At 41.7% G+C, this 25211-nt stretch overlaps 1 protein-coding gene across 2 annotated transcripts; it reads left to right on the top strand.

Annotated features, from left to right (window-relative positions):
- The first annotated feature begins 2201 nt into the window (after positions 1–2201).
- On the top strand, positions 2202–24839 carry WISP1 (WNT1 inducible signaling pathway protein 1). 2 transcript variants are annotated; one of them, XM_017818307.1, is made up of 5 exons: positions 2202–2416; positions 16905–17164; positions 20915–21172; positions 23130–23323; positions 24464–24839. In XM_017818307.1, the coding sequence occupies exons 1-5, from the start codon at positions 2394–2396 to the stop codon at positions 24761–24763; spliced, it is 1035 nt and encodes a 344-aa protein (XP_017673796.1). In that variant the 5' UTR covers positions 2202–2393; the 3' UTR covers positions 24764–24839. The 2 variants fall into 2 exon arrangements, with proteins under 2 accessions (XP_017673796.1, XP_017673797.1); XM_017818308.1 differs by having other exon boundaries at positions 16905–17187; positions 24464–24838.
- Positions 24840–25211: the final 372 nt, after the last annotated feature.

Below are 25211 nucleotides of genomic sequence, written 5' to 3'. Positions count from 1 at the left end.
TGGAATAACGTTTGTAGTGCAAAGCCCAAGCTGGCTCAAGAGCTGGCTCCTCTTTTGAGCCCCCTCATTCCTACTACACAAATTTGCTCATTTTGCTGTTTTTGGGCCAGGTCTTTGGGAACAGCCTGTTCCCCCTGTTCAGGGACTCATCACCCCTTCCTCCTCTTTCACAACACGTGGGACAAGACGCCGGCTGTAGCCATCACTCTGCTGACTGCTCCTCTGTAGAAGTTCTTGCTAAAAAACCCAAATACCCTTTAGAAAAGTTGTTTGGATCAGCCCACCTGCCAAGCCTCACGTGGGAGACTTACGTGGGTAATGGTGATGTTCTCTCCAAGCTCCCTTTGTCTGTCTCTGTCTCTCCCTGTGACCCTGCTGGCCCCTCATCCTGATACTCTGCTCAGCTACTCCTGTGGGCAGCCAAAACGTGGCTGAGGGAACCCCAGGGTGTTGTCTGTCAGTATCAAGGACATGCTGCTTCCCAGGGCTGCATTGTGGGGCTGCCATGGCAGTCAAATCTAGATTAGTGACCTCAGTGCCTGGGCACCCACAGCATCAGGTAGCCTTACTTTGACATGGGGCTCCAGGGTAGGAGATGGACAAAAGCCTGCTGCAGAGCTGTGTCACAATGTAATGGCCCTCTGAGCTTGCTTGAGGGCTTAACCAGCTTTATTCAAGTCTTCCAAGCTAAATATTCTCAGCCAAGTACTGCTGATTTTCAGAAAGGGAAAGAATTCTTTCCCTAGCCATGAGATAGCGGCCAAAAGAAGGAACTTTCCCGTGCCAGGTCTGTAGAATTTTGAATGTGAGCTCCATGGAAATCCAGACCAAGACAGACTAGATGTAGAGAAATTAACCATGACATAGTAAGGAAACTTTACAAATGCGAGAGAACATCAAGGTGAAAATTTTGAATCTGAATTAAAGGTTTTCTTTAAAGAATGCTATCAAGTAGCCAAATTATTAAAAAGAAATGTCTCATAAATTTGAGCTGCAGAGAAGACCTCAGAGCATCTGTTGATGGGAACTTCCTTGGTTCAGTGCTGAAGAATCACTATTTTGGAATGAAACCATTCCTTTGTTCCCTTCTCATGAATGTCTGAGGTATTTGAGTAGTAGTCATTCCAAATGATCTTAATATTATGAATGTACCTGCTGCCTTCTAGCAGTTGCCCTGCATTTTCAGCCTCTGCCTGTTGAAACCCTCAATGCTTTCTGGTATTCTTAAATCTCTTAATATTTTGCAATCATAATGTTTGCTTTTAATGCTTCTGAAGTTTAAGTGATTCACATTCTGTACTGTTTTCACTCTTTTTTTTTTTTTTTAATTTACCAATCCATGTGGATTATTTGATGCTATGGCATGAAATGACAGATCAACATTTACCCTGAACTGGGTAATCACCTGAAAAAAAACCCCAAAGAAACAGGATATAGATCTAAATCCCTCTTAAAGATTAAGAATAAGGAAAAATATAGCAGAGTAAATGCAGACCCCAAGCATCCTCTCAGAAAAGCCACTGAAAAACCACTAAGAAGCAAGCAGTATCTGTTTTCCCTCCTGATTTGGGGAGTTCATGGTCGTGCGTTCTGTGAACATGGGGTATGAGACCCTGGTCCTCAAGAGCCAGCCTTAAATTCTCCTCAACCTCAGTGTAGTTTGTAGTAGACTTGAAAGTACTAGTTGTCTTACAAGACAAATGTATTTGGAAAAATAAAATGTTGTTCCTTCTCATTTTGTATCAGTCTCTTCGTAAAAAGCTTTCTTGCATGTGTATCTGTGGTTTGCTTTTCCTAATAAAAGAGCCTGAGTAGAAAGGATACCCCAAATGACATGTGAGTAACAAAATTCACAGTTTTTTGCTCACCTTCTGATAAAGGCAAATGCATTTCCTGCCATTTTTATAGTTCTGGTGAACTGAAAACATAAACAGAGGTGGGGAAGGAAGAAAAGTCCTTTTGTATTACAATTAAAATGCTGAATTCAACTGTTTTCTTGGAAAGGTAATGTGAGCTCTGTGTGGGGTCAGATACAGGTCCACACCAGTGTTCTAATACCTCTTTATTTTTCTCTACTTTGTGTCTGAACTCAAATTGAAACCAATAAGATTTGGACACTCCTCTGAGGCTGGGACCTGGGCTGAGGAAATGAAGAAATGGGAAATTGAAGGTATAACTTCTTAAGGCTATTCAACCAAGAAGAGTAGAGGAAATAGGAGAAAAGTGGCCTGGAGACCAGGAGAAATGTTGGGGTGTATGCAAGGAGACGGATAGTCACAAAGGTCACAGAAATTTGGCTGTTTCTGACTCAGCTTGACCTAAGGGCCTGTCAGTCAGCCCCATGCCAACAAATTCCCATCGTGTGAGACTTCCTTGAACCTTGAATAGGCTTTATGTCCTCGCAGTGGCCTGGAAGGTGAGTGTTATTGCTGATAAGTGCTGTGCCAGTTCACTGGAACCTGCTCTCTCCCCTCTCTGTGCTTTGTTGCTGAAGGGTTTGCACAGTTGAGGTCTTTCTTCTTGTGTGTGTGTTAAATCTCTACTGTTAATCTCCTTGGTAGATTTGAGAAAGAAAAGGACAAGTTTAAAAATGCTCTTCTGACTCCAGATTCGAGTTTCCTGTTGATACAGCTGTGTGTTTTCTACTGGATGGCTCTGTAAACCAACGGTTTAACCCTTCAATTCTTGCAGTTGTGTTGCTTCAGCATCACTAGTTTGTCTTCTGAAAGAAAATTTCCCCTCTTGCTTCTGTCCAGAGCATCCTTATTTTATTCTTTCTTCTTTTTGCACATCCTCACGCATTTCACATCCTGCTGTGATTTACCACTTTACTCAAAAAGAACAGGATTTCCTTGTGCCTTTGGTGAGAAAACTTCTCTCCTTTACAATCCCCACTTTCTAGTGTGTTTGTGGAGGGAAAAGTAATTACACCTTCTAAATTTAATTTACAGTAATTAAAATTTAATTATCAAATTCCCTGACAAGAGCACCAGCAGAAAACCAATGCACCAGAATTCTCCATAAAAAAATTTTAGTGTATGAGATGAGAACTCAGCATACATTACATGCCAGGGTATTTCAGCCTTTCATACCATAACAAAATCTTCATCTCTTATTGTTTTAATTCTGGTGCTGAGTCTTTTTTCATTCTGCTTGAATTGATGGCATGGTGGCATCACATCTATCGATGAGGACCTGGCTGCATCTGGCTGTGCCACCCTGGGTGAAACCTCTCTGCTATTGAAGTTACAAGTATATCCAGCCTGAGGAATATGATGACTGTCAGATTATTGTTCCTCTTATCAGAACAAAATGGAGAAACCTTTACTTTTTGTCTAAAGTAGATGGTTTCAAGGTGCTCAGCTGTGGTGTTCCACCATATTTGAACTCCTCCAGACACATCTAAAAGTCATATTCAGAAAAATTCATATGCTACAAGCTGAATACTTATTTTTCTATGGGTGCATAGATAGAAATTTTTTCTTCCCAGGCACAGCACCAGGAAAGCCCTGGATGTATAGTCCTTTAAATGGCTCTAATATTCCTATCTCTCTCTATCCATACTGATATCTTCATAGGGGAACTCTCTTGGGATCTCTCTTGCCCTTATTCCCTGTCTGCCATCTCCCTTGATGGCAGCTGCATGTTCTTCCATGGTCTGGGCAGTTCACAGTCTTCAAGGTTTGTTTCTTGTAGCCAAAGAAGTGTTACCATCCCTGTTCTGCAGACACAGAGAGGCTAAAAGCTGAGTTCAAGCACCAAAGTCATGCCCTAGTCTTCCAACATAGCGTTTACCTTCTCTCCCTTTAGCTGCCTCAAATTTAGGCATTTTATCTGGAGTAATCGAGTCTCCTGTGTGGTCAGTGCAATGATCCCCTCAGCTGTCAGCAGAGAGGGGTCCAGGGTTTGCACCTAGCAGCTTTGAGCGCAGCTTGTTGCTCAGAGGAGCTGAGAAGAGTGAGGTTTTTTACATATCATTTCATCAGTGCCAAAGATTCCATTGATCTACTACTGCATGTCTCACAAATGTAGTAAAGGCTTATAACCAAACTTGCAATCTTCTACAGCACTACACAGTGAGCTGGGGACTTGCTCCAGGAAATTTTTGAAGTCAATGTCCATAAACATTTGACTGCCAGAGGTTTTATTTGTTGACTAGCTCAAATTAATTTGACTGTGCAAATCATCTTTCATTAGCATAAATATTCTTTTAAGGCATTGCTATTTCAGTGATGCTGCTCTACCTGTCATTTATCCTTTGCAGTGACTATGAGAAGTGAACAAGATGCACCCATGTGCAATAACAGTGTGGCTATGTGGTCTACATTAGAAAAGGAACTTCTCTTAAGGAACTGTCAAAAACTGCTGTCAAAAACAAGCTGCTTCCATTGGCTCCTTTTAGTAGTCTTATTTGTAACTGTGTCTTACTATATGGGTGCCTCCAGGTTCCAGTCAAAACTGATTTACTCTCCTCCTCTCTCCATCTACGTCTATCCAGTGACAAGCTGAAAGAGCTGGGGTTGTTCAGCCTGGAAAAGAGAAGGCTCCATGGAGGTCTCATTATGACCTTCCAGTACTTATAAAAGCAGCTTATAAAAAAGGACAGTGACTTTTTACATGGGCAGATAGTGATAGGACAAGGGGTAACAGTTTTAAACCAGAAGAGGAGAGATTTAGGTCAGATATTAGGAAGAAATCTTTTACTGTGAGGTGTGCAGTGACACAGGTTTCCCAGAACAATTGTGGATGCCCCCATCCTTGGAAATGTTCAAGACCAGGCTGGATGGGACTCTGAGCAACCTCATCTAGTGTATTCTCGTCTTTTCTGGGGGAAAGCTGGTCTGATATCCTCTCAGTTATGTAAGAACTGAGTAGTTTCTAAATTCACTTTTAATAGCATGAATTGACCCTCAAATAGCTGTGTGCCCCAAAACTGTGCCCTCCTGATAGACTTGTCTTGAAAGCAGAATTTTCTTTTCCTTTCTTAAGAAATGAAAGGTTTGTTTGTGTTTGGGCCTGCAGCTTACATGAAGTTAATGACAGCATTAAGAAGATTAATAACATGTAAAAACAGTTCATGGTTTTACATGTCTTATTAGATGCTCTCTTTGGAATTACAGTGCTGGTGTTTATTTGTAGCATGATCCCCAGATAGGTTTAAATCTCTTACAGAGAACTTTCTTGTCTCAGATAGGTGCCAGCTTTAAGAGATTAGTTTCATACTAGATGGCATTCAGTCTGTGGATTCTGATGTCCTTTTGCATATCCCTTAGGATCAGGTACTGTATGGCATTTCACACCTGTCTATCACCAAGCCTGAGTTGGGGAGCTGGGTAAGAATATCACTAGATCTCAGTTTCCCAGATATCAAAGGAAAAGGATGCTTCTTTACAACATTCTCCTTTTTTGTAGACCACAAACTAAACTACTTGTGTGGGCTTGTCACTTCTAACAGTTCACACAAAACTCAGGAGTGTCCTGGATCTGATACATATGGTGATAAGTACACTGAGTATCCTCAATTTGCCGTCTCCACCTTTCTGCTTACAAAACCTGTACTCTGATCTACCTCGGTGTCTCAACTATCATCTAGAAAAGTTAACAAATTACAGATTTGTTTACTGTTCTTTTCCATTCTCATAGCCCTGGGCCAATGATGATCTCCAATATCATTTTTGTGAAGGGTCATTGTGTACATGGTTTGGCAAGCAGTGTCGCTGCTCCACATGTTGAGCTAGTAAATTTCTTCAGATAGGCTGGGCTTGTTCCAGGGATTTAGGCAGATAAACTCAGCAAAGCTTGGGAAAAGGAGGCCTCTAGCTAATCACCACACTCCTGCTAAATTATCTCACCATAAAATTGGCAAGGTCGCTTGTGCTGATCTCAGTTTAACTTCTAATATGAGCTTACAGCAATTCATCATTTCTCTAGCTTATGGATCACCATGTTTCTGGCTTGTTGCCTGTGTGGTGTGCATGGGCACAGACTCCCTTCCAACCAGGTTCTGTACATTTGAACTCATGCAGAGCTTGCAGTTACATTTCTATTGAATTTACTGGTTTCATTTAAAAGTTCTTAGTCTGTTTCTGCATGTCTCGTGTGTGTTCTTGTTTTTTGGATGTTGCTTTCTAAGTCAGAAGCAAAAATGCTCAGAAGTGTGTGCTTAGCATTCAGCTGCTTGCTTCTCTTTTTAGACATCAGGTATCACTACTACAAAGGACTTCGGAATTCTTTTTTAAGAATCTTTTTGGCACATTCTAAAGTACAGGGACAAAATCTAGGGGGATTTTAAAAGGCAGTTGTTTGACTTTGGTAACCTCTGATATGGCTAAAAGCTTGATATCAGCTTTAGGAAGAAAACATTAGGAAGATAATGTCTCTCCAGGGAATTCAATACTTCAGTTCCTTGAGGATGTGATTTAAAGCAGCATCTGCTCTGTGCTGTGTAGCATTTTATACTTTCCTTCAGATCCCTGAACTGAAGATTGTTTGGATATGTGTCTATTTGTGTGACTCAGTTTATAGCACTCAAGAGAAATGTCAAGGGAATACTGTCTAGGATCTTGAAAGAGAGGCAGAAGGGACTTATGTGGCATCCCACCCTTAAGGAGAAGAAAGCACCCGAGATTTTTAGATGCTCATGGTTGAAAGGAATGACAAAAGTTAGAGGGTCCACAAAAGTTCACAAATTTTTATTAGTAAATTACACACTTGGCCTGGAAATTGATATAAGTAAGTATCTGTTCTCCCAGTGTAAACATGGCAGTGTGTTTTGGATAAAGGGGTAGGGTGAAAGGGAAGGGAGAAAGAGAGAGATACGGATTAAAGAGGGTGAGAAAGAGAGAAAGGAAGAGTCCTGTTGTTCCAGCTGCTGGGATGCCCAGGGTTCTAAGGGGAATGCATGCCTGTGCTTCATGGGAGTACCATTTTATAGATAAGTTTTCCCTGCCCTGGAGATAAGTTTCTCACTTTCTGTGTAAATTAGTTATCATTCACAGTCTGTTTTTCCAGACCTTTATGGAAATGAGTCAGGGGGGTTTGGGGGTCTTTGGTCATCTTGATGCCCCATACAGTCTGTGCCCACTTCTCAATCAGATGCTCAAAGAGTTTGATGAGGAAACCGGTATAAGGTGTTCAGTTCCTTTTTGCTCTTTGTGATAACATGAGGACGCCAGTTATCTCATGTTTGTGGTTCATCCCTCACCCTGCCTTTACCATGTAATATGACTTTAACTCACAGAGAGGTTTTGTGGTTTGTCTTCTGACTATGTGAGTTTTCAGAGATTTCTAGACACCTGGTACTTTTTCAGAACATCAGTTCAATTTGTTGCTGTCTGGACGTATCCTATTGTCTTCAACTTCTTTTTCCCTTCCTTAATTTAAATACTAGTTCATTTGGTCTTCGGAATTTAATCTGTTCTTTCTCAGAGGATCTCACTGTGCATCATATCAACTGAATTTTTCACAAAAAAGACGTAAAAGTATGACAAACTGAGCTGAGCTATGGTGGAGACCAAGGTGAAAGACTTGGCCTTGCGAGCACAACACAGCAATGAAGTGGATAGGGTTTGGCATTGCTGGTACTTAGAATTGCAGTATTGCCATTATTCTTTCCTCCTGCTCGGTGTATAATCCAATCTGATGATACCCCTCTCCTACTCTGGGTTTCAGTGCTTTCCTGATTTGCTTATCTAGAAAAAGCCTCAGGCAATAGCCAGATTCTGGTTGAACATTTGGATTCCATGATTCTGTGAAGAAAAACTGCTTCCCTCACAGAAGTGTGGCCAGACCATATTCAGATCAGATGACCAGTGTGGCAGGTATTGATGTGAATGCCTTTGTTTCAAGTGTACAAATGCTGATTTACTGGTCCCTCTGAGCACACAGAACTAACTCGCTTCAGATGCTACAAGAAACATTTGCCATGATTTTGCCTGGCAAAGGCTAAGATAACATATATCATTTCAAGCAGGATCATAATGTTCTGCAATCAGACTCTGAATTAGTGTCAGGTCCTCCTAAAGTATGTAGGAGTCTGGCATCTTCTGTTGGCCCTAAGGATATTGCTGACCTATATGTCTTCCAAGTGCATTCTCTGTCTGACAGATCTCATAAAATACTGTAAGCTAGAGTTACCAAAATATGCCATGCTTGGCACAAAAATATCCTTTCATGATAGGACTCTGTATCTGGAAATGCTGCTGTTTATTCAGATAAGTTGTAGGCTCCATCTGTTTTTTACTTAACCACAGGGATGTAGCAATGCAAAGACTGCTCATCATTGAGAGTCTTGAGGTGGCTTTGATATGATACAACACTGTATTAAATGGCAGCTATGTTTTTTTGGATGAAGCCATGTGTGCCATGTGTTCCAAAGGGGCCATTAAAGTAGCAGTAGCAGTAGCAGTAGCAGCAGTGTCTCTTTCCTTCTGTTATCTCAAAATCTTCCAGCTACAAAACCAGACTTCTGGTAGGATTCCTGTTATCAGATAAAATAATAATTAGCTGCCAAATAGCTTTTTTGGCCATTCTTAAGACAGGAGAGAGGATGGATTAGAACAACAGAATTCTTTTGTCCGTACTAAATGTACCTTTTAACAAATAGATTAGTTTTTATTCCCTGAGCCAGAACCAGACTTTAGGTAGCACAACGCAGGACTCAACTGATGAGGACATCTTGTTGGTCATTTCAGTTTACAGGCATATTCTGTGTGTGGTTTTGGCAAGGTGTGCATTCACAGTCTGCCAGTAATGCTGATTGTTTGTGCTTCCTGGGGGTCTTAATGCAACAGAAAAGGACGGAGAATTCAGAGCCTCCTGGATGATCTGTCTCAGTGATGCCTTTCTCTTCTAGTAAAGAAGTTGCCTTCCTGATGTTCAGACTGAACTTCCTCAACTCTATTTTTGTGGCTGCTGCCCATTGTATACCCTCTGCTACCACTGGAAAGAGTGGCCTTATAGTAGATCACCTGTTAACCTCTTTGTCAGACTAACAAAGCCCAGCTCCCTCAATGTGTCTTCTCCTTTTGGTCTCTGACCATCTTGGTTGCCATCCTCTAGACTGGCAACTCCTAGATACGCCATTGGCAGTGAGGATTCAAAACTATAGTCCAGGAAATTAATTAATCTATTGATATCTCACCAAGACCAGATTCTTTTCCATATTCCATCCAAACAATTTAATGCTTGCAAAATGAAAGCAAATAACTAGCCCTTAGTATGGATTTCAACAGGGAAGAAACTTTGATAGTTGGAAAACAAAATAATCAACTCAGAAAGGTAAAGCTGGAGGAAATAGCTGTGGAAACTTGATATGGAGGGGAAATTGCTATTTAAAGGAAATAGAGTTGCATGACTACGTCAGTTCATCAGCGGCTCTAGGGAAGAGCAGATATTAGGTCAAGCATACTGTTTCAGATTTCAGAATTTAAATGACAATGAAATTTAAAAATGAAAATTATAAGTCAAAATTCTCTGCATTGGAACAAAACCAGAAAATTGTTGATACTTGAAAATGTAGATTTCTATTTTTATTAGAAAAAATCATGGAAACCAAGATAATTTAGAAAAATACCATGAAATCTGTGCTGTTCTCACCATAGGGGGAAAAACTCCAAACAAACAAACAGACAAGTAGAGCTTGATAATTTTTTTTTTATTTTTTTCGCTCAGCTTGGAACAGAGTTTCCCCAAGAGGGTAAGAGGACAAAAAGCGTCTTCCTTTTGATTTCAAGGCCATGACTGAAAAATAGAAGATAAGCAAATGCAGATTATTTGCAAAGTAAAACCTCTGCCACAGCAGTTCGCTCTTATCTGGCAGCTGGAACTCATACTTTTGTTACCCAGCTTGTAGCTGCTATATCAATGTCTTGTACTGTACAGTTTTAGGATGGTTTGTAACTCTAGGACCTTGTAAGTTCCCCATGCACTTTTCCTTTCCTAAAACTGAAGTCTGCCTGCTTGTCCCTTCTGGAGACTTTTCTCGTTGTTCCTCCAGATGTTCCCTGTTACTTTTCAAACTCCAGTTCAAGCCTCTTTCATGGGATGAGCTCATTAGATGCACAAACCAAACACTTGCAGCTCGAGACATTAAAATGTTCTTAGAGCACAAAACTGTGTTGTTTAATATCTTGATTTGTTGGGTCCATGGTGACAGTGTCAATCTGTTAATGATGCCCAAACATTTTTAGGCCACTCTATTCTAAGTGTTGCTTCTACTGGGACAGCACTTACAAAAGATCAGGTTGCATTCTAACAGGGAAGTTTTTTCCCTCTCCACAGTCCATGGAAAAATAAGAAGAAAATGTGAGGCCACACTGAGTTTGCCAGTACAAGCAATTTTTTTGGCAAAGAGATGAATGTATGTAATCTTTACTCTGTAATTGTCTAAACTGAATTAGAAAAGACTATTCCAAATATCTGTCTACATTCTTCCCACAGATACATTTCCCAAAATAAAGTTATGGGAAGCTGGTTGTTCATCATTCATGAATCCACAGAAATATAATGGTTGACTCACTGTGGATATTTTATTTTGTTAGGCTATTGAATGTTTTGCTTCATGCAGAATGTTCCTTTCTGCTCAACCTACCATACACAGCAAGAATAAATCCAGCTGGCACCTAACATCTTTAAAGCTGTCTTATGTTTTCTGGATTCAGACTCTGTTATTTCACAATCTGTTCTGGACATTTCATGTCTGGGATTAATTTTAATGAAGTATCTAGAACCTCATGAATACTCTGGGAATGCTGAGCCCTGAATAATCATATTTTCCATTACGTGTCCTGCAGAATCTGATTTATATCTCTGTCCTGATGCTAGCTTACTTATCACTAGTATTAACTTGTGACAGTTTATGAGCATTCGTGGGGACTTAGGGATTTGTAGCAAGAGTTTAACAGTGAGGAAGTCCTGATGGTACTGTGATTACCACTGATCTCACTGTAAGAACTGGCCCTCTGTCGACCCATCTGTTTTGGGTATAAAAACAATGCAAATATTCAGCAATATTCAGCACAGAAGTTTCAGCTGAGAAAAATCAAGAACAAACTTCTACCCTGAGGGCCTGATTTAAGCCCACTGATGTAAGCCAGGTCCTGATTTTCATTGCCAATATGCCCACCTCTCTGACACACATTACAAGTTTTTAACCTCTGTGAGTCCTGGGATGAAACTAAGCAATCTCTACACTTGCCCAGAAATACAACTGAGGGATGAAAGAGTATGTGGCTTTATTTAATAGATTAATTATATTTAATTTTGTCCTTTTGTTTTTTACTTCTTTATTGAGCTCCAGATGCTGTATTCTCCTGGGAATGTGCTATGTCAGGTTAGTGTTTGCAACTCTGAGAATGTGCATGTCAGTCTCCTAGGGTACCTTTTAAAGTAATTTTGGATAATGGGAACATTTGGGGTGGTTCGTGGAACCGGAGTTGGCTCTACAGGCATTTTTGCTTGTGCTGTCTCGACAGTTCAGCCAGCAGGTGGAACCAGGGGAAAGCAGATGTGCTGTATGCAAAAATGCTCAGCCCTTTCCTGAGAGATTCATCCCAAGGTGTCTGATTAAAATTGTGGTTTTAACTTCATTGTTGACGTTTAGGATAGTCAAACAGCAAAAAAAAAGTTATTTCTAAAAAATGACAGGTTGACGCTGTCAGACCTTGGTGCACAAACTCCCACCAGCTTGGGTCAGCCTGCAAATCAGCTGATGTCATCACACAGTAATAAAGAGGATGTTTTAATAAAATTTCCTCACTGACCATTTTCACTTGTGAATATGTCAGAGATAGACAACAGGGGATAATCCAGATCACATCGTATCCCTCCATCAGCGACATCTGGCATTTGCTCAAAAGGCAGCATCAGAAATGTAGGCTAAAAATATTCCTTTAATGTGTTCTACTGTGGGAAATTAAATGTAGTGCACCCAGTGGCATGTGCCCTGCAAAACACAGCCTGGGCAGCTCAGAGTGAATTAACAAGTCCATCTTGGAGATCAAATCACCACCAAAGAGAAAGCAGTAGGAGGTGATAAAGTGCTAAGGTTTCTGGTACTGTGGAACTACTTCCCCAGCTCTGTCAACAGCCAGAGGAATCAAATTTAAAGTCATTGTCCTTTCTAAATTTCTTTCCATCAATAAACTGGAGGGAAAGAACATCAATGTCTTCTCCTTACCTTAACCCAGTTGATCCTGATGAGAAAAATACTTGAAAGAAAAATGTTTTAAATGTAAGATCTCAAAGGACTGAAACAGTGAAATCAATACATGAGTGTATTTTTAAACATCTGTAAAAACTGGAAGAAAAAGAATATATTGTGATGCATGTAGGGCTTTGCTGCTCTAAAGCAAAGGTGGAGACTCCTCTGGCACTGTGTAAAAGTGCTGCAATATATCTGCCTGGCTTGCAGTTTGGACTGTAATTTCAACACCATCGCTTGGTCTTTCCAGATTTTGAAACTAAAACATGATAAAAATTACAATATTTTCCAACAAATTGAAAATATACTTTACCAGGAGGTAGAATCTGCCGCTAAAATGCTACTATCCCTTTCATATCTTTAAACTTGGATAATAAAACTCATGGCTATTAAAAATATTGTGTTTGTGGCTATGGGTAATTTTTTATTTCTCCTTCTCTCCTCTTCAATGTGAACACAGAAATTAGTTATAAATTGTTGCTAGCAATCTGCTCTGTAGATGCATAAAGAAAGTAATTTTGGAGCTTGCCAAGCATAAATCAGGAGTGACTTTAATAGGGAGTTATCAAGCATGGCAGAGTGAGAAAGGCTTCATCTTGTTTTAATGAGAATGGGCTTGTACCTCCAAAAGCAGCAAAATTAGAACTCATGAATAACTTGTGGTGGAATATTTTCTCCTTGGCATCCAAGACAATAAATCTGCAATCTCCAAGATTGAAGAATAATTAAATAAAATAGGTTAATTACCAGTACTTGCAAAAATTAATTTCCTACCAGGCACGTTCTTTTATCTTTCTGACATTTTAAAATAAACTTGTCAAATGCCCACCACTGTGATTTTTTGTGTTAATTTCCCCTTTGCTCCTATTTTGGATTTCTTACAAAACCTTTGTTGTCCTATATGTTATATTGACCCTAACTACATGATTCCTTAAACCTTAAATTACATGAGTGGGTTTTTTTTTTTACTTGTTTGACATTTTTTTCTGGTTAGGGATGGCCATTGATGAAGGCCATTGGAGTGTGATTTCCTTTTGATGGCACTTGTGGAAAGCATTAGTTATGATGTCTTAACCAACATACTTATTAATAAGTAAGTCTATATCCCAAAATGTTCTGGGATATTGACATAGTAGGGCTGAATGACTTTTCCAAAGGTATTTAGATATTCCAGTGACGACAGCTGACCATGGAAAAGAGAAAGCCAATAATTTTATAATTCTGTGGAATTTTTTCTCCCATAGTTAAGTTATGAGGGACTTAGGAGGGGAGAAGAAGAGGTCCTGGAAGCTCTACATGTTGTGCACTTGTTAAAGTGCTCAATGGACAATAGTTTCCAAAGGTTTTGGTTGGGTGGTGATGGAGCCTAGGACATACTGCTGCTTCCATCACTCCGTGTCTTCCCTATTGTAAAACAGAGGAGTCATAGTATTTTGATGCCTGTTCACGCTGGTTATTTGAAGATCCTTATGCAGCCCACACTGTGTCCTCAGAAAGCTTACTCAGCCATACCACTGGACATTTCAGCCAGCACATCCAAGAACAGGTAACCACTACAAGGACACTGGAAAGGCTTCCTTGGCCAGCTCAGGCTTTAGACCTACAGGAAGGGCTGTTAAATAGTTCGTTCCAAATTCTTCTCTATCAAAAGCCACCAAGTCTCCCAGCTATCCAGTCCTCTGTAAAAATTCAGCCCCAGTCCTTCACATATTAACTAAACCCACAGGAGTAGCAGGGTTCCTCTTTGCTGCCTGCATTGGTTCACAGACGCTCTTATATCTACACGGGGTATAAGCTGTTTGCTTGCTCTTGTTGACAGTAGAAACAAGAGATGGGCAAGGGATTTACTTACAGGGTTGGGCCGTGGCAATGGGCTTTTTAAATAGCTGTGTGACTTTTGTCTGTGCATCTGGATTTGATGATTAAGCACTTTCTTTTAATGATCAGTGACAAAGTAAATAGGTTTATTGCACTTGAGGAGGCCTCTCTTCTCAAGTGGCAGATTATTGCACCTACTCAAATCATTGTGATTAGAATGAAAAATCCTACTATTAAAAGGTCAGGGCTTTTCATCAATCTGAATGTTTCTCTTTTAACAACTCTGGCAGCATCAATGAGCCTTAAAGTGGGAGTAAATTATATTGGTATGTTTTAGTTTAAACATCACTTTAAAGGTGTTTTTAAGCCAACTTTAAGGCCAACTGTTTGTAAAGGAGGCCTTAATGGAATTGGGAATCATGCCCAGAGCAAACATGTTCTCTGTTTGGCAGTGATTAGTAATGTGTTCACAATTAACTAAATATAGGGTAACCAAATACTAATGGACTTAAATGGACCTTCAGATAAAGCAGTAGCAGGTTTAGAAATGCACTTTATTAAAATCTGAGCCTGCTAACCAAGAAGCTGTAGAAGACAGTAAAGGGGCTTTGCAGAGATATCCTCATGGATAGTTCACTGTGGGATCACAGTTCTTGGGGGTGACACAAAGTCTTGGGTTGAGGCATTTTCTTTGTGGAGAGTTGTTGGAAAGCCTTCTGTTTGAGACATCTGAAACTGCAAAGAGGACAAAACACTGGGGATATATAGTACAGCACAAGGAAGCCAGCAATAGATGGAATTGCCTTAGCAGTTTCTAGAACCTGACTTTCCTTCTCGGAACGTTTTAGGATTACTCACTTATTCTTTACAGCCCTCACACCTTGTCATTAGGAAGGGCTTCTAGGCCACAGGTACCAAAGCAGTGCTATGTTCTGGCTGCTGTTGACAGTATGTAAATAACCCTGTTTTTTTCTATGCCTGAGCTACTGTGCCCTGCTTGACCCCCACAAACAGCTCAGGTTTTCTGTGCAGTGATACTCCCAGAAAAGTTGCATCGTTGCTTTGTCACCACGCTGATTTGCACCCTTCCTGCACCACAAGGTGCTGGTGCTGGTGGCTGTGGCTGGTGCTGTTAAATGTCATCCAGAGTTTGCTCTGTGAAGACTAGAGACTCCAGAAGGCAGTGAACCTCTAGTTTCTGTGGGTTTTTCAATGAGTTAAGGGATCCCAGTACTCCATGATCTCAGTAATAGTGACACCTGGATGTGTCTACTGCAGTCACATCACTGTGTTACACAAAGTCCCTTTTCTACCTTTATTTACCTCAATTTTTTTATCTGATGATCAGATTTTGAATTAACATGAAAGCTAGTTTGTTGGTGTTTTTTTTTTACTTATTTGCCAAGAAATGGAGATCAGGAAATGTAAACTTGGCAGTATTACCCTCCCCCTAAAAGTATTCCTTCCTTTCTCACCATGGTGGTAAATATTTTTGCATGGCTAATGCGAAAAACTCTAATGTTATGAAGCTTCACTCATCCAACTTACATGTGCCACAATGATTCCATGTAGGACAAAAGCACCTGCCAAAAGGAGTAGGTGGAAAATCACTGCAGAAATATCCCAGGTTTTTGACTGTGTGAGCCAGGGCAACATCATGGGAACTACAGTATGTGACCAGGAAGAGCCCACTGCTAACAGACCTAACAGCCTCATGGCTCAGAGAGCATTTCTGCTGAGTATGGTAGTCTGAACACTGTGAAGGATGGGTAAGGGTGGTTGTCAGAGTGCTTAGAGTGCATACATTACTTTTTAAATCATTTTTATTAAATTTTTTTAATTTTTTGTATTTGTTTTAGCCATAGTATAGCTTCATTGCTTAGGACTGGGACTCTGTCAGGGGGCTGAACTGCATGTGTGTTGTGTTATAGGGGTGGAGACAAGCAAAATATTTTTCAAACAGAGGTGAGTGAACTTGTGCAACATGACATTCACAGCCAATTACATAGATTTTGGTTTCAGAGGATATCTTTTCCTTTCTCAAACTTCATCTCTAGTCAAGACAAAGGGCTAGGACGTCATAAGGCAGTAGTTGTTGTGGTATTAGGAGTATTGCAAGAAGTGAAAAAATGGACAGGACATCTTCAGGAGATCCATGATGGAGTGACCGAGTCAGTGGGTTTCCAAGCATCCTCACAGCACAGTGGTTCATGACTGGGTGTCTGTGAGGATGGTAGGCTGACAGGATTGATCCCAGTCCCCTTGAGGATTTGTGAGATCCCACGTTTTGGTTGCAAGAGCCACAAAAATATGGATAAGTCTTAGGAATGTGAGGCCAAACAGGGACATGCGCTTTCACACTGCAACACGATGACCTTTATCTTTCTTGGTGACCTGAAAAGCAGTGATTGCTGTGTAAAAGAAGTCTACAAGTAGCAAAGAGTCTCTAGAGCCTTCTCTCAACCAGCAGTGACAATAATATGGGGTGGCACAATCCTCTGCCAGAACCAAGCACCACAAGGTGATGAAGACTGGACACACCTCACACCTTCTTCTCATGTATCAGAGAGGTTTTGGTACATTCCTACATGGTGAGAGACCTCTGTTTAGAGAGAGAGGTCTAGAAGGGGCTGAGGGCCAGCAAAGTGGTGCCAGGCTGTTTGCATGGTGGTCCCAGTCACAGAGCATTTGCCCTCAGCTGGGGCTTGAAGGGTTTACAAGACAGTAAGCACCACCACAATTCCATGGCTCTTTGACATTTATTCTTTGGTTTCCTTACAGACTCATTACAGCTGAGGGGACTTTAACTGAGGACTAATCACCACTGCTTTTGCAGCCTCCATTTCTCTGTAACGCTCTCCAAGCTGTGTTTCTCTGTTTGCAGGCCATTTCCCAGACTTCCATCACCACCATGGCCCCCACTGTCCCAGACACGACAGAGACCTACACACGGACCCAGTACTGTAAGTGGCCGTGCGAGTGCCCCAAGTCCCCACCGCGGTGCTCCGTGGGCGTCAGCCTGGTCATGGACGGCTGTGACTGCTGCAAGACCTGTGCCAGGCAGCGTGGAGAGACCTGCACAGAGGCTGACACCTGTGATTTCCACAGGGGCTTGTACTGTGACTACAGCGGAGACAGACCTAGGTACGAAATAGGAGTATGTGCACGTAAGTGATGTACATATATTTTTGACTTAGATATACGTTGGCAGCTCCCCTCAGTCTGAGCAGTGGGTGAGGTTTATCTCATTAGATTACTGACTGCACGCTCATCTACTCCTCCATGCATCATCTTCCATTCCATTGTATCTGTCTTTGTTCTCAGGGCAGGTGGCTCAATGGGAAATGACATCTGAATTCTTGCTCTTTGAGTTGGCTGCAGCCAAGAGCAAAGACCAACCAGCATTGGGAGGTCTCCAGATGTGCAAGTAGATGATTCCATATTCCCTGCAACAGAAGGAGGTTCTGCAGCAGGTTAGGGATGAAGGAAGGGTAGGTGTGCAGCCGGATTTAAAGACAAGCAACATAGGCATCTACATGAAAATGATGACATTAAGGGGATGCTTTTGGCATATTCCCTACTGTGGATCCTTTGAAAGGATAGCACATGGTATCCTGTCAAGAGGGTCAGGAGTGGATCCTCTCCTATCAGAGCTTTTCAATGACAAATTGAGGTCTGAGCCTTAATTTTACAATGGTTACAGTCACATTAGCTGCCATGAGGCAGAAGGATTTCTTCCCGCCTATTGTAACAAACTCTTGGTTTCACGTGACTGGAATGCTTTTACTCAAGCAGAGGAAAAAAAGTTAGGTAATGTTTCTTGTGCCAAGGATATGTTCACTTGTTCTGAGATCCAGAACATGAGAGTGAATCTGATTAGCTCATAAATGTCAGAAATTGCTGACAATCACTCCTCCGGGAAAGATTAAAAGTGAAAGAATCGCAAGCACAACCACACAGATTGCTGATCAGAAAGGCTGTTGACTATTTAGCAAGTTATTAGAATATATGGCCATGGCTTTAGGTACGTAAACAGGAAAAAGTCACTTAGAGGTAGGGTCTTCTAGGCTGGAACATAACTATAATGATCTAAGAGGAAATCTAAAGGTGAAACAAGACCTGGAGGAGAGCTGATTGTGAGATGAATAGATAGAATAGCTGATTCACAGAAGAGGAAAAAGATTACAAACTGTAGGCTTCCATAAATTTAAAACAGCAGAAGTCACACAAGGGGCAGGTCTGAAGAGTGAAGCAGTTCAGGGAAGCTGACAGTTTCTCCCAGAAGTGATACTAGGTGTTGCTGTTCCTTAGCAGAAGGATAGAAAGTGTAGTAAGAAATAACCTTGACTTTGCAGTAGCTCAGCTAGAAAAAAAAAAGGCATGCAAAAAGTGCAGTCTAACCAGATTTTTGCAGAATATGATCAAAATAACAAGAAGAGAAGTTACGTGCAAGGAGCTGTATGCTTAAACAGTGATTTTCAAGATTAGAAAAGATTAAGGTTAAGAAAAGAGGATATGAGATCATTCAAGTGTATTGTCTGGAGTATGTGGGAGGTCTGTAAGGGCAGGTTAGACAAACACTGTCAAGAATGACATCGTTACAGCTGGCCCTGGGTTGGGAGAGGAAAACAGGCTTGATGTTGTCTCAAAGCTATCAGCCTTCCTAGAACTCTTTAAAGACCTTCACGTTGCTTCACATTTGTTTATTTATTTAAATGCTTGCTTTCTTAGTTGGATATCTTTTGGTTTTTGCAGTCCTCCCATACATTACAGGCATTCAGTGTGTCTGTGGCAGCAGCACCGCGATGTATTAAGATTGAGCTCCAGATTTTCCAGTGAGGTCTGGAGAGATTCCCAGTCTATGCTTTATCATCCTTACTACCATGACAATATACTCCCTATTATGTGATATCTGTGATTCTATGGTGAGGGGCATTGTGGCATACAGAGCTGAGGGGAATGAGAGGTAGGTCTTTCCACGGTTAGGACTGAAGTGGGTTGTCTCTGGCTGCCAAAGAAACCTGTAGTCTTTCCCTTGCGTTCATCATCCAGGTAGATGCATAGGACAGGATCTGCTGACATGTTCTTTCTTGTACCCTGGGACACATATAGGCTGCATCACCCCACTCTCAGCCCATCAGGTTCTGTCCTGATCACAGGGTGAGTGAAGGCTCATGTGAGTGGCACCTTGTTGGGTGGTGGGGACTAACTGCTGTGAGGAATTTGCTTTGCATATAGGTGCTACAGGTCTAGAGAACCTAGAGAATCCAGAGCATACAGGTCTACGGAAACAATATAATATGTGGAAAAATAAAGATACTGAAAGAACAAGGAACTGGTTTTGGGAAAGGGAATGCAGTCAAACTGGGGGAAATTCAGGCTGTATCTGGACTGGCGTGCTGAGGTGTATCCCAGGATCTAACCTCCCAGACATGAAATAAGAACCTGCTGGGAGCCACTACAGCTCTCCTTTTGTTGTTGGATTTTCTCTGTACCAAAGCAGAGACAGCAGAGTGCTGAGCACACGCCCAGGTGGGGAGTCAGGCATTGTGCGCATGGGGCTGGGATTAGGGATGTGCTTCCAAATTGCTTAATTTCAGACTTAGTGAAGTTCTGCATGAAGGCATTCAGCAACCCCTTTGTGTTTGGAAGTGTTCACATGGTGAGCCTCTTGGTGTAGGAGATTTGAAGAAGGCTGTTCTCATAGTGTGGGAGGGATATGCTGGTAGGAAAACACCAGGAAATACAGCATTTTCTTGAATTGTTGTAGTCCATGTGAACATCTAGAGATATACCTGAATTCTTAGGTTCAGCACTAAGTGATATTTTTTCAATACAAAGACTGAAGCTCCAAAATTGGAGCTGAGGATGAACTGGAGATCTAGATTTGTGCTTCAAATTCCAACAGCTCTTGTTTTGGTACAGAAGAAGGAATTTGTGTTTGATGTTTTCATTCAGTCCATTCCAGAAATAGCCTTTGCAGAATTTTCATCCAGCATTTCAATTTGTGTTCCCCTGAAGCAGCCACATTGCTGCTCCATTTCCCACCAGACTTAAAACATAAGTGATCTGACCAGTGCGTGTGCACTGCCTCCATGTGACCAAACAAGAAACTAAACTTTGAATTTTCCATTGAAAGATTTCTGCCAGTGCTTCCAAATAACTGGCCATATCTTTGAAACAAACAAAAAACCAAACACTGCTGTTTGAATCAATATGATTCCTGTTCTCGGGCAATCAAAATGCTTGAATTTTTTTTTTTGTAACTTTACTTAAAAAAATACACCAAATAATTATTTTCATGGTTTTATAATGTATACTTCATTTTCCTAGAAAACTATTCTGTGTTAAAGTGGGTAGGATCCAGTTGCCTAAATTTAGGAATCCAGTGCCTTTTAGGTGCTCTTTTGCTACCTTGGTTGTCTTTCCCTCTCTGCTTCAGATGGGTACAAGTGTTGTGAAGAACTGTGTCATATATGTGACTCCATATAGTCCCCTCATATGTCTCTGAAAGCTTCAAATTTTGCTCATTATCTGTTTTAATTGCTTTGATTGTTCCTACCGTGAATAACTCCTACCACCATGCCATGAAATGATTTTTTAAGTAAGCATTTGTTGATAAAGCTTGTTTTATTTTCTAACTTATTTTTCCATGAAGCATTGAAAGATTCTCTTTTTTTGCTGTGATTTAGAATGAAAACAGTTTCCTAGATGGTGTGACTACCCCTGTCTCAGCATCACGCTGAACACATCGCCCTGCAGTACTGCCGTGTCTCCGTGTTGGCTCTGCCAGCCCAGGGATCAGATTGGTAAAGGAACACATCAGAGCTGCTTGTTGCCAGCATTATTTTAACGGTGCTCTGTGTGTCTTTCTCTCTTTTTCTTTCTTTCCAGAAATTGTTGGTGTAGGATGTGTCCTCAATGGAGTCAGGTATAAGAATGGGGAAGCGTTTCAGCCCAACTGCAAATACAACTGCACGTGCATTAACGGGGCTGTGGGCTGTATTCCCATGTGCACAAACTCACGTCCTCCCCTTGTCTGGTGCCCAAACCCAAAGCTGATTAAGATGGCAGGGAAGTGCTGCGAGCAGTGGGTTTGTGATGACTCCAGAAAAATCAGGAAGACGTCTCCACGTCACATCTCCTCTGCAGGTATGGAGGCAGTGAGACAGACTTCTCCTTTGCCATCAGGAAGCTGAAGACAGAATCTACAAGCAAAGTATCAGCTTGCACTGCCAGACCTGGCAGGTATCTAGTCTTTGTGTGAAGGAGGCACAGAGACTCCCACACAACATGTGCTGAAGAACAGGACAGGCAAACCCGTGTGGTGTGCTCAAACTCCTTAGCAGCAATGTGGATATGGATGTCTTATCCTTGGAAGCATTCAAGGCCAGGTTGGATGGGGCCCTGAGCAACCTGATCTAGTGTGGCATCTCTGCCCATTACAGGGGATTTGGATCAAAATGATCTTTAAGGCCCTTTTCAACCCAAACCATTCTATGATTCTATCATTATGAGATTCACCAAAGATGCTTGTGCAACCATTCTGTGATTCTGTGTGACAAAGTCCCCTTTGAAGCATCTGCTGGAACTTTGAAGACATCACAAGTCCTTTTTAATGCTTCATCTTTTTTTTTTTCAGTCGATTCTCTGGGAAACAGAATGGGTTCAGTTTAACTTGGGACTGAGGCTTTCTGTCTGGGTCATATTGCTTTGGTAGTGCAATTTTAAAGCCCCTGTATCTTAGTAGTCTCAAACTTATATTAGACCTTGAAAACAGTTATTGTGGCGGAAGTTTCATTGCCAGATGGGCTAAATTGTCTTTGTGTTAGTATAGCTTTTCATCAGTTCTGGACTGATGATATTACTGAACTACCTGTTTTGTGTATCACATAATGAGTCTTCTTTCCACACACATTCGTAGCCCACTGCACAGAGGTGGTACCATTTGCCTCAAATATGGTCCCAAATGCTTAAGACGGACTCACCTTGCCATATGTCAAATTTATCCTCAAAATGCCCTGCAATGCAATGTATTGCCATTAGCCACATTAGCTCCGTGTTTTAGACTATCTCACAAAGCAAAGCTCAAGGAGATGTAGGATGCTTGTTGTAAACCAGGATTTTGTTTCCTTGGTGGTACAGGATTTTTTTCCCCCAGTCCTTGGTCTATATTTTTACTGCACAAAACAAAGCTTCAATCTCCATTTTGTGGGTTAAACCCACCAGAGTTTAGCCCTCACTTCTGTCCCTAGTAGCTCTGAAATGTGATGCAGGTCCAAATTCAAAGCATCTGCTACTGAAACTGGCCTTATGTCTTCATGGCCTTTGTCCCAAAATGGGCATAACAGAGCTTTGCTTGCCTGACTTTTCTCTTGTAAGTAGAATTCTTACAGAAATACGACTAGCGTTTATTATGTTTAGTATAGTGATTAATATACTAATAAACATAACAGTGAGCAAGCTCAGTGCAGCAGTTTCTACTAGAGTTTTTCCTTTGGGCTGTCCCAGGAGCTGCAAAGCAGAGGGGACTTTGGCTGAGGCTGTGAAAGAACCTGAACTGGGGTTGTAGGCTGCTTTCGAAAGACAGCCCACCCTTTTCCAAATGGCTACTGAGCTCTCTGTGAGCTATTCAAACTGCTCTTCCTCACAGTGAAAGGCTGTGGCTGCTTCCCAAGCCCTCTGCCATCCAGCAGAGACTGTTGACCACTTTCTGCTACAGGGAATCAATTGAACGGGCTCAGAAATAAACCTTCATGGTGAGATCAAATCTCATCCCTTTTTTCCACCCGCTGGAACAAGCTTCTGTAATTATTTGTATTGTGGCAGCACCTAGGGGTCCCAGACAAGGACCTCCTTGTGTGAGGCTGTGAAGGGGAAGAAAGAAAGAAATGAGCCCTGGCCCTGAGCGCTCACAGAGCTGGGGAGTCTGACACAAGTAGGTCAGCACAAAGGGGGTGGGATGAGGGGCTTCGCAGGAATGCTGAGCCACTTCGCTGTAGTTTAATTATTTGGGTTAGTGGCCTGAATGTGTAATGAGCTGGGGAGAGGGTCTTTAATATGTAAAGCTGTCTTGGCTGAATAATGTGGGGTTAAACTGTCTCCACAGCCTATGAGGGAGAGGATGAAGCCTGGCAGAAGAACTGCATCGTTCACACCTCACCCTGGAGTCCCTGCTCAAAGACCTGTGGGCTGGGCATCTCCACCAGGATTTCCAACGACAACGACCAGTGCCGGCTCCTGAAGGAAAGCCGCCTGTGCAACATGAGGCCCTGTGAGGTGGATATAACCCAGCACATCAAGGTGGGGAGTGTTTCTTTGTGTGCCCCTTCAGCTTTTGTTGTGCAGCTTTCAGGCCCCAGAGGGCTGCACTTCTACATGGACTTACTGTGCTGCACAGAGTTCCAAAATGTGTCCTCCCTGTGCTTCCACGTGCTGGTATGAAAATCTTGCCCTGAGAGCTTTAGCTGCAGCCAAAAGGTCCTTGCAAAGAAGGCCAAGCAGAGCCTGCTGTGCGCAGTGGTGGCTTAGACAGACCTGTACTCATCTAGTGGAAAAGTAATGCTGAATGTCTGCTCGTGGCTGTGAACTCCATTTTGCAAGTATCCTACTGGGTTCATAGGTCTGAACATGTAAATCTGTCATGGCCTATAGGGATTCCTAACAGCTTCAAACCCTTTTAAATACAGGAATCATAGAATGGAATCATAGAATCATTGAAGCTGGAAAAGAAATCCAAGATGATCAAGTCCAACCTTCGACCAAATACCACTATGCCCACTAGACCACATTGTGAAATCCTATGTCTACTTGTTTTTGAACACTTCCAGGGATGGTGATTCCTCCACTTCCCTGGGCAGCCTGTTCAAATGCTTAACCACTCTCTCAACTAAGAAATTTTTCCTAGTATCTAAGCTGAACCTCCCACGGAGTAATTTGAGGCCATTTCCCCTTGTCCTATCATTATTTACCTGGGAGAAGAGGCCAAGTCTGACTCTGTCACAACCTCCTTTCAGGTAGTTATAGAGAGCAAGGTGAATTTTATGTCCTACCTCATCACTCTCTACAACTATCTGAAAGGAGTTTGTAGCCAGGTGGGGTCGGTGTGTTCTCCCAGGCAACCAGCAGTAGGACAAGAGGGCACGGTCTTAAGCTGTGCCAGGGGAGGTTTAGGTTGGATATTAGGAAGAAATTCTTTACAGACAGAGTAATCAAACATTGGAATGGACTGCCCAGGGAGGTGATAGATTCACTGTCCCTGGAGGTTTTTAGGATGAGATTGGGTATGGCACTTAGTGGCATGGTCTGGTAACCACGGCGGTGTTGGATCAAGGGTTGGACTTGATGATCTCAGAGGTCTTTTCCAACCCTGTTGACTCTATGATTCTATGTCAGCATCGAATATTAACCTCTCTTTTTTTTTTATTTTCTTATCTGATTTAGCCTGGAAAGAAGTGTTTGGCTGTCTACAGGGCCAATGAACCCATGAACTACACCATCTCAGGATGTGTGAGCAAAAGTCCATATAGACCCAAATATTGCGGCGTCTGCACAGACAACAGGTGCTGCACACCCTACAAGTCCAAGACTATTGAAGTGAGGTTTCAGTGCCCAGATGGAACTGAGTTTTCCTGGAAAATCATGTGGATCAATGCTTGTTTTTGCAACCTGAACTGCAGGAACCCCAATGACATCTTTGCCGACTTGGCTCATTACCATGATTACTCTGAAATCGCTAATTAAATTGGCTGAATGCTTGAATTGACCCATTGCTCTGATTTTACAGAGGTTTTAAAATAAAAGGAGAATTTTCATCCACTGCCAATGTACAATTTTTTTTCCTGAGGTAGGCTGTTAAATATCCTTGTTTTGCCACACTGTTTTGGAGAGGTCTTGAACAAGCAGGATTTTTAACTCCAATAGATCTTCATCCATTAACAGCAGCCAGGAATTCCTTCATTCACTGATTCCAGGACTTAAATGACAGCTATGTTGGCACTGCCATTTATCAGGCCAGCAGTTTAATTGCCCAAAGGAAAGAATAGTACACTAGTATGACAGCAAAATATGCCTGTCAGTAGCTTAGACATGAGATTCAGACACCCTTATTGCCATTTCTTGAACAATGTTGTCTAAGATGGAAAATTGACATATATGTTTTATTTTTAACATTAGACATGAAGATTTGACG

The sequence above is a fragment of the Lepidothrix coronata genome, unplaced genomic scaffold, assembly GCF_001604755.1.
Source record: "Lepidothrix coronata isolate B3197 unplaced genomic scaffold, Lepidothrix_coronata-1.0 Scaffold67, whole genome shotgun sequence".
Taxonomy (NCBI): domain Eukaryota; kingdom Metazoa; phylum Chordata; class Aves; order Passeriformes; family Pipridae; genus Lepidothrix; species Lepidothrix coronata.
This window is presented reverse-complemented; position numbering and strand designations above follow the sequence as displayed.